The sequence below is a fragment of the Odontomachus brunneus genome, unplaced genomic scaffold (genome assembly GCF_010583005.1).
Source record: "Odontomachus brunneus isolate Ranch 3 - 2012 unplaced genomic scaffold, Obru_v1 Obru_scaffold_054, whole genome shotgun sequence".
In the NCBI taxonomy this organism is placed as follows: domain Eukaryota; kingdom Metazoa; phylum Arthropoda; class Insecta; order Hymenoptera; family Formicidae; genus Odontomachus; species Odontomachus brunneus.
Genome location: NW_022639504.1, coordinates 1,616,481 through 1,625,993, shown reverse-complemented (window position 1 = coordinate 1,625,993; position 9,513 = coordinate 1,616,481). Strand labels below are relative to the sequence as shown.

Genomic DNA, 9,513 nt, shown 5'->3' with positions numbered 1-9,513 from the left:
AGAGAGAGAGAGAGAGAGAGAGAGAGAGAGAGAGAGAGACGAAGAGAGAAAAAGAGAGCAAGCAGAAAGAGAGACAGAGTCATGTCGAGGAGTCGCACGGGGCAGGCCTATCTGGTGGCGGTCATCCTACCCCGTGTCGAGTGACAGGCTGCTTACGTAACGGATTATTCTCGCTATGATAACGACACTCCAGACGCGAACGCGACACGAGAGGAAGCAGCGGATCGTCATCGTCACCGGGAGAACCGTCGCGGCGGCGCAGCGCACGACCCCGACAGAAATACACCACGGCCGACCCGAATCCCGCTATCGCCGCCTCTGATACCCGCGGCTCCAAGAGAGCGTCGCGACGCCCACCTAGTGCGTCCGCCGCGTCCCGGGAAGACCTGGCCCCGAGGTGTACGCGCGTGTATATGTGTGACTGCAAATTATGACAGCGGTGATCGTCATGGAAAACGTTAATTGGGACCCTGGTAAGTGCGAGTGAGCCTGCAACGAGAGGGAGAGGAGAACTTGGCGGTTTGTAAAGTTCGAGGAAGAGAGAAAGAGAGAGAGAGAGAGAAAGAGAGAGCGGCGTCAGGAGTCTTCACGTGTTCTCGGCACGACATGATTCGCTGGCGCGTCAAAATTGAGGGTGGTGGAGTGGTGGTAGTAGTGCTTGAAGAGCGAGTTTTGGGTCTTGATGAGGCCAACAATAGTGATATCGCGACAACAATGATGATAATGATGATGACGAGGATGAGAATGAACTCTTTGTATTGTGAAAAGAGCGAAAAGAGTAATCGAGGCACAGGTTGCGGAGAGAATAAACTCCGATATGACTGGACAGTCCTCGGAGACGCGTATTAATAAAACGCGCGCCGGGCATTGTGCGTTATAAATATAGAGCGCACAAGCCAGAGTAAATAAACGCGACCGCGGGTAACAACGGGGTCTCTCTCGCGATAAAATCGCGGTCGAGGAAACGCGTCGCGCCAGCAGTTGTTCATTAAGCATACCGAGCTGCACCGCACGTTTCCGCGTGCTCCAGTTTGCCGAAAGGAAAGGAGGCCTCGAACGAGAGAGTGCTTTGTGCTCAGAAATTAATTTATCGATCGGCACGCAAAGGTGACGAGAAACCGTCGCACTTAGTCGGGAATAATTGCGGTAGAAACGCGAGGGTTAATTAGTCCAATTTTAGACTTCGGGTTTGGCTCCGTACGATATCACGTTTGCGTTTGGAGTTACGCGACCAGTCGAACTTTGGCTCTAGTATTAGTTAGTAACCTCACACTAACGAAAAAGAAATGAGGACGCGACTGAAACGCAACTTTTGTATTACAGGGGAAGAAACAATATGGTTGGCCCATATATAAATCTGGTTGTGCCAGCCAGATTTAATAGAAAATAGGAAACAACTAATTATGTAGTTGCCGCAACCACAGAGCAATTGCTGAATTACAGTGACGATATTTGGTTGTTCCCATGAATGTTGACCATGATAAATGTAACCGATTCTGGTTGTCACAATCAGATCAGTTGATTGCCGAGATTACATTGGTGTAGTTAATGTACCAAAGTAGCTGGAGTCGTGTCAACCATACATATTACCATCATACAAAGATAATTAAGGCGATGTAGCTATACTGCTCACAACTAAATATTTCTGGTTATGTGAACCATATCTTTTCTTTCTGTATAATATCACAGTGAAAAAGATTTATTTCAATTATCATAGCTCATAACATAGTTGCGTTCAAGTCGAGTTTTGATCTCAATGTAATGCAAATTATTGCTACATTGTTAAATGAAGCTCATGTATACCTGTTTCAGCACTGTCCAAGCTGCTCAACTCGCTGCAAGAGAGCAAGTCGGAGATACCCAGCTGCACCGAGGAGGAATTTGGATTTCTGAGCGAGTTGCTGCAATCGAAGGAGCTGAACGCCTTGGTGAACGTTCACAACAAGATCCTCAACAACGTCAAGGATGACAAGTTCTTTCCCGTACTGTCCAATTCGATGGACATCGACGTCGAGGTCCTTGATTTGCTTTCCACCAAGACACACGTCTCCGCCGAATGCAAGGAACTCTTTCATTTGTTGCAGAAACCGCATATCCAGGTATTAAAGCGGCAACTGAGTAAAGCTAAGCTCTCTACAAAACATGATGAAATGTAAAATGTTCTTATGCAACTGTGTTCTCCAACAATGTCGCATCTTGCAATGACAATTGATATATTGACATTAATTAATTTGCGCTACTAATTTACTGAATAAGAAAATATCGACGCGTTCATTTCCATTCGTGATTTGAGAAATTACCTCTCGAGTGATCTGACATTTTCAACAATACACGTTCTAACTGAATTGTTATTGTCAAAGGGTCTCCTCTGCGCCCACGACGCGGTGGCTCAGAAGGACTACTACCCGAGGCTACCGGACATACCGTTGGAGGTGGACGAGGACGAGGAGACGGTGAAGATCGTGCAGCTGGTGAAGTCGAACGAGCCCCTGGTACGTCAGATCGATCGTAGAGTCGGCATTTGAGGTGTTTTTCTTTGAACGTCATTCACTCGATTAACCCGAGGGAGCGCGAGAGCGAGGGTGCGAGAGAGAGAAAGAGAGAGTCAGAAAGGGGAAGAGAAAGGCAGCTTGTGACCTTGGACGATCGAGTAATTAATCGAGAGCGTGTGTACGCGTGTGTCAATCCGCGTCTCGAGGAAGGCGCGAGGACAAGTCGAAAGACGGGAAATATTCTACTCGAGAAAGAGAGAAAAAGAGAGAGAACAAAAAAACGATTCCGTTTCTCCGCCCGCACACTTCTCTGTACTTGACGCGTCGTTTTGCATGAGACGCGAGGAACCGCTCCCCAGTATCGGCGTAGACAGGCGAGTCACGTACTACAACTTGCGTAGTTTGCGATCTTTTGCCAGTCGAGAGTAGAGTAGCCTCACACGAGAGTACGTGCGAAAGAAAAAGAAACGTGTACGAACAAAAGAGAAATGAAAAAAAAGAACGAACGCTAAAGCACTGTCTCAAGTAATCACGTGTTTCTTTCATCGTCAAACTTGCTTCGAAGGGCGACGCCGGGGTTGAACCGATCGTGGTAAGTCGCCTGAATGCCCGTAGACAACATGTACTGAACCTGTGATAACACCCGACTTTACGTCGTATGAAAAAATCGTCTAGTACCACACACACACACACACATTTTGGCCGCCAGCTACTTGTTGTTTTGCCTCTTTTCATTTCGCCTCATTCCCGCATCACTCCGGAATGAAATCGGTGGAATTCGAGTGGAGTTTGCTCGTTTGTCGCGACGTTCGCCGCGTGAGAGAGAACCGCGGATGAAATCTCACACCGGCGAATCGCGGGAATTTAATAATCGCAGGAATTCGACCGGTTTCACTCTCTGCTTTAGCATAGACCTCTAGCCACCTTCGATCTCGAAATCGTTCGCTACGATCGCAGGACACAGATCACGCGGCGGATCGAGCTGTACATATACGAAGCCTGCTGTTCACCCTCGCCCTTTTTCGCACGGATTTGTTAATCTCGCTGGTTTGCCTCTGTTGCGTCCGCATCTACGTTTCGTTCAGTTGTTTTCTTATGGTTTTGCTTGTAAATAAAATCTGTTGTCACACTATAATCCCCGTATCTGTTGTTATTGTCCCGCATGACCGTGTTTATGAATATCGTAAAGTGTGCAAAACTTGCCTCTCGTGGAGTTCGCTCGAGATATTACTATTTGAAGAGTAGGTGTTTCGCGTTGTAGACTGAAACATTGGTATGAAACATATTTTGTAGAAGCCTCACAGCGACTTAATATTTCTCTCTTCGAGCGCGCGATCGCGCAAACTTAAGTCAGAAGGGCGTCGAGGCGTGAGTTCGCACACTTTGCGGTGGTGTTTCTCGAGAGATGCGGCACGTCCGATACGATTTCGTTCGCGAGCAGAGTCTGGAATGCCTGCTTCTGCTGATCTCGGGAAACGTAGACATCGATAAGGAAGCGTACGACACGAGAGTCCAGAAGAGACCGGACGAATGATCGTTGAATAGGCGTCCAAGAGAAAGAGAGGGTGAGAGAGAGAGAGAGAGAGAGAAAGAGAGATATCGGATCTCTCTTGAAGACGTTTATGATGTGAGTGTCTCACGGACGATCGTGTTGTTTGGAACCGTATCGGCGCGAACGCTCGTCCGAATCATTGCAATCTCGATGATATCCGGCGAGATCGTTCGGGAGGAAACGAGACGAGGGCGCGCGCCGATCGCAACGCGCCGCGCGCGTATCCGCCTTCCCGCGAAAACTCCTGTTTATTTTTCATTTTTTTTTAAGAAGAGAGAAAGAGAAAAAAAGAAGGTGCTTCCTAGAGAGTATGCGTTCGCGCGCGAGATGCAACGCTATGAAAATACTAGTTTACACCTTGACATTAGGGGGCGACCATAAAAACCTGCGAAGTCACTGGCAAGATTGTGATCGCGCGAATAATGCACGGCGGCGCGGCCGACAGGTCCGGTCTCATCCACGTCGGCGACGAGGTCTGCGAGGTCAACGGTATCAGCGTCGAGGGGAGGACGCCCAGCTTCGTCTTGCATATTTTGGTAGGAAAAAGAAACAGGCTGTCCGGCCAGCCTAAACGAGCGTCGAGTTGCTTCAGATTCTCGCTTGGAATTGATATTGTCGAGATAATCGATTTAAATTAACGTACATATAAATTCAAAATAACCATGATCGTTCCTGACAGACCGACCAGTAGAATCAATTAAACCTACGACTAATATTCCATTTTGTTAACGCGATAGCGATATTTGATACAACGCACAGCTCGAATATCCGGATAAACAGATTGATGTTATTGAAGGGCCCTGTGCGTAAATTCGCTTTTTTTCAGCAAAACTCGGAAGGAACGATCACGTTCAAAATAGTGCCCGCGGATAGCAAGAGCGGAGTGAGGGAGAGCAAGGTAGGATCTCGATGTGCTTATATAAGATTAGAGGCTTGCAAAAATTCGTCGAGTCGTCGACGGTTTCATTAGTAGCAAAAAGTGAGTGATTTTTCTGACATGAAATCAGGCAATTACAACCGGAAGGTTGCAGAAATAGGGTGAATAGCGATAATAAATTCTTTGACTGAACATGGCACTTGTAGTTACTATATGAACAGAAGAAATATGGCGGAAAACTCGACAAACTTTTGCAACCCCCGATAAAACTGCAACGGAACGAAACTGCACTAAAGAAACAACTAAATCGTTCAGGTTCGCGTGAGGGCGCACTTTTCGTACGTGGCGTCCGAGGATCCCTACATTCCCTGTAAGGAAGCTGGCTTGGACTTTGTCAAGGGTGACGTCTTGCACATCGTCAGTCAAGACGACGCCTACTGGTGAGACGATTTATCGATTCAAGGGAATCGATTCGAGCGCGTTCGCGACTTGTTACTATCACGACGCTGTATTGAACGCAGGTGGCAAGCTAGACGGGAAGGCGACCGAAACATGAGAGCTGGCTTGATCCCCAGCAGGGCTCTTCAGGAACGCAGGATCCTCCTCGAGAGACAGCAGAAAGAGAAGCCGGACGAAGACAATATAAGTATGTCGGATGGGTTTGTTGTGTTCGCGCGGCGCAACTCGCTTGTCCCGATCTCAGTTTGCAATCGTTCATCAATCATCGAGTCACGTAACATCATCATCGTGTCTTTCATGCTCATAGTGTTCATACTGTTAGCGGCAGTTATCGATTGGTGTTGCACGATGTCTCGTAAGTTGCCAAAGTTACCGAAGTAGAATATACGCTCGGAGCACGTTGAACTTTGGGGAACTTCGTACACGTCGCTTTGAACGCGTCTCGTTTTTCCAAAGTACACAGTTCCGAAGGAGGAAGTTAAGAAGTTAAGCTCTAAGAAGATATAATAAAATCAAATAATAGATGAAATTCGAAAGAACTTTTCGTAGACGTGCGCGAAGAGGTTAACATGCTCCGACGAGGAGAACGCTCAATTCTCTATTGACGTTAACGTGAGCTTGACACTAACATGACGAGTAAGAGGTTGCATAATGAATTACTGTTCGGTAGCGACTATCTCAAATACTTTAGGACGCGTCAATGCTCGATTGTGTGTACGCGCGCGCGCGCGCGGCAGAGCTCGAGGTGGTTAGCCGTTAACTCGGTAAGCTGATCTCGGCTGCGTTTTCTTAACGGATGATGGCCTGACGACCTAACCGTCGGTTAGGCTTGTGTTCTGTTCCAGTGCCTTTGCCCGCATTGTGCCCCCGTCCCAGTACCTCTTTGCACGCCTCGCCCACAAAGTGCAACTTGCAAGGAATTAAAACTAAAAAAATCATGTATGACGCTGCAGAGAACGACGACTTCGACCGGGAAGAGGTACCGACCTACGAAGAGGTCGCGAAACTCTACCCCAGGCCGGGCCTGTACCGGCCGGTGGTTCTCATCGGGCCACCGGGGGTCGGCAGGAACGAGCTCAAGAGGCGGCTCATGGCGACAGACGCCGAGAAGTACAAGACTCCCGTTCCCTGTAAGTCCTGCAGCCAGCGAGAACGCATTCAGTTTGTTAAAGGGATTGTTAATTAATTTGAAAACGTCGAGCTTCTCTCAGTTTAATCGAAGGTTTAATTCACGTGTAATTAACACGAGATCGACACCTGAGTCAAACGCGATTCGACGAATACGAACTGAATGAAAACTAATCGGAGAGAGAATAGTTAAGACAATTACGATAGTTATAAACGAAAAAAAAATTATGTTAGTAAAATTATGGTAGTTCACGAAGCTAAACTTCAGAGACTAGCGTTTTCTTTTCAGATACGTCTAGACCACCGCGACCGGGCGAGATAAACGGCAAGGAGTACCATTTCGTGACACGGGAGAAGATGGAGGAGGAGATCGAAGCTGGCAAGTTTATCGAGTACGGCGAGTACAAGGGCAACCTATACGGCACCAATTCCGAGAGTGTGAGCTCGCTCGTGAACGCCGGATACGTGTGCTTCCTGAATCCTCACTATCAGGCTCTCAAGATGCTGAGGACGTCGCAGTTGAGGCCGTACGTCGTATACGTGAAACCGCCGCGGTTCGAGGTGCTGAAGGAAACCAGGAATGAGGCTAGAGCCAGGTCGACCTTTGACGAGAGCAACTCTCGAGGCTTCACGGTAAAACCCGAATTTCTTATGCCCGGGACTGTCGCTTAGGAAATGAACCTTGACTCGATCCAAAGAGTCTCTCCTTCTCTCGGGGAGTTGGAGAGACACTCCAGCTGAGATTAAACGTTTCTCTCTATCGGCAATTGCAGGACGAAGAGTTCAACGAGATTCTACACAGCGCGGAAAGGATAGAGTTCCTCTATTCTCACCTGTTCGACGAGGTGATAGTAAACGCCGATCTCTCGATGGCGTTCGAGCAGCTGGTCAACGCGATTCACCGAGTGGAGTCCGAGCCACTCTGGGTGCCGGCCTCGTGGGTTCAATAAAACCGGCAGACTTCGTACCCGAAATCGAACAGACGAAGCGCTACGGAGGAACGAAGGGACCGAGAGAGCAAGAGACCGTTTCGTTGCGGGGAGACGCCCGATCGTTCGCCGCGACCTGGCTAGATCGATCGAGCGTTTCTCGCGATCGGACGCACGAGACGACGCTTCAGCACCTTCTGCACTTCCAATAGCACCCGGCAGGTGTCACGCATGCACCTGCTCGTCCAATCCGCCGCATTTCGAGTCGCAGTTCACCAGTTTAGAGAGAAAGAGGGAGAGAAGATAATCGCGCCTTTAAGCCCGTAGCGGTTTCGAACACTCGCGAAACCCGATCCTCCGCTTCGTCTCGGTCGTGAGACGAGCCGTAGACGAATGTGAAGTCTTTTTTTATTGTCGAATACCGCGTCGTTCGTTGTTGGTTTGGTCGTTCGTTCGCGACGGTGCGTCGAGTGGAGCGAACGCGACGCGCGTCTTCTCGACGTCGTAGGTTAATTAATCGAGCGCGAGGGAGTAATCTCGAGGACGAGCTCAGAGCGGCTCCAAGTCGTCCGCGTCACCAGGACGCCCTTGTTTCCCGGATGACTGTCGGACGTCTTGGCGACGCTACGCGTTAGCGCCCTTACTGCCACAAGACGCTTCGCCCAACGACGGGAGGTCTCGCATTGTCGACCATGCGGGAACTCGGCGGTGTGCCGAGTTCTCGAATCGCGTCGCGTCACGACGCGGTATCTCCGCGGACCCAGCCGTGAAATTGTATTCCCGAGACCGCGGAAATCTCGCGCGACTCGGGATCAATGCTCGCGAGACGGCAGACTCGCGTCGAGTTTCACTTCGGGAGCTTCGCCGGAGAGCCGAGAGAGAGACTCGCTTACGCGGACGATCTTTGATCTCGATTGTTGTTAATTGTTGCCAAATCAAGTATCGTACCTTGTAGAACGCGACATCCGGACAGTCGCCTCGTACACATACATACACATAAACACACTCACACACTTACTGTATTTTCCACAGTGATATACACTCCATACGCGTGCATATACACAATCACAAACACGTACACGCAAATACCAAAACGTTGCTATCTTTCTTTTTCCACGACGACGGAAGGAATGCCAACGTGCGAGAACGCAAAAAAACAAGAAGCAGTTCGCACTATCGAGTCGACGTTGCATAATTCATCCTTGGTGTAAACTCTGTATGTTATCGAAAATATAAGCATTAAACTTTCAACGTGTGTACGATCGTGCTTAGCCCACCCCTCCTTCTATGTGTCTCCAATAATGATATAGACAGAGGAATTAACTATAATTAACGTCGGTCAATATTGTCGCAATGCCAATCCTAAGTGTGATATAGCTCGTTTCAGAAAGAGAGGGAGAAGAAGGAAGAATGTTAGGTAAAATATTTTTTTCGTGAAACAGATCTTCCGAGAATTAGAGAAAATAGACGAGGCCTTCGTGCGCGTCCGATGACGGATACTTGACGTCTTTCATATGCTTTCATTTCGCGCGCCGCGTTCCTCTCTGCGTTCATTATTTCCAAGGTCAGTGTCAGGCGAGCGATGGATCGACTCGCTCGACGATTCGCGAAAAGAAAAAGAGGAATCTCAAGCAGATCGAGCGAAAGGCTTTATGTAAAAATAAGTGGCCTAGGCACAGTTGGCGTCGTGAACTTCCGAAACTCCCGATTTGGTCGCGACGCGATTTACAAAGAGCCCGCTTCCTTCCTTCCGCGCCTCTCACGGTTCTTCGTTCGGCAAAGAACCGACGACTGAGAACCGCCAAATCAATCATTCTTGCGATTGCTAAATATCATTTTTTAATTTCCTGAATGCATTTAATGACGGGAGCAGGCAAGGCCGAGCACTTTATCGTTTCTTTCCTCGCCCGCCCCGGACTCCCGGACTCTCTGGGCCGACAATTAATGTACCATTCTGGCATTTGTCAAGAAGTGCCGATGTCGAGGAGCGTGACGAACATCCTGTCCGTGTCTAAACTGCGACTTGCACTCGACCAGCGGACTCTTCGGCGGGGCTAATAGCCCGTCACGAGCAGG

At 48.8% G+C, this 9,513-nt stretch overlaps 2 protein-coding genes across 8 annotated transcripts in view; one reads left to right on the top strand and one right to left on the bottom strand.

Annotated features, from left to right (window-relative positions):
- Positions 1 to 9,513, bottom strand: part of LOC116845633 (protein bric-a-brac 2-like) — a 509,307-nt gene that overhangs the window by 476,305 nt on the left and 23,489 nt on the right. The window lies entirely within an intron of this gene.
- Positions 7 to 8,688, top strand: LOC116845635 (MAGUK p55 subfamily member 7). Of its 5 annotated transcripts, none has more exons than XM_032818575.1 (11): positions 7 to 473; positions 1,813 to 2,099; positions 2,361 to 2,492; positions 3,058 to 3,084; positions 4,413 to 4,580; positions 4,871 to 4,942; positions 5,237 to 5,361; positions 5,443 to 5,567; positions 6,334 to 6,510; positions 6,798 to 7,141; positions 7,282 to 8,688. In XM_032818575.1, exons 1-11 carry the CDS (start codon positions 431 to 433, stop codon positions 7,456 to 7,458), a joined length of 1,677 nt encoding a protein of 558 aa, XP_032674466.1. In that variant the 5' UTR covers positions 7 to 430; the 3' UTR covers positions 7,459 to 8,688. The 5 variants fall into 5 exon arrangements, with proteins under 5 accessions (XP_032674466.1, XP_032674464.1, XP_032674467.1 ...); XM_032818573.1 differs by having other exon boundaries at positions 6,208 to 6,510; XM_032818578.1 differs by lacking the exon at positions 7 to 473 and adding an exon at positions 1,106 to 1,257 and having other exon boundaries at positions 6,208 to 6,510.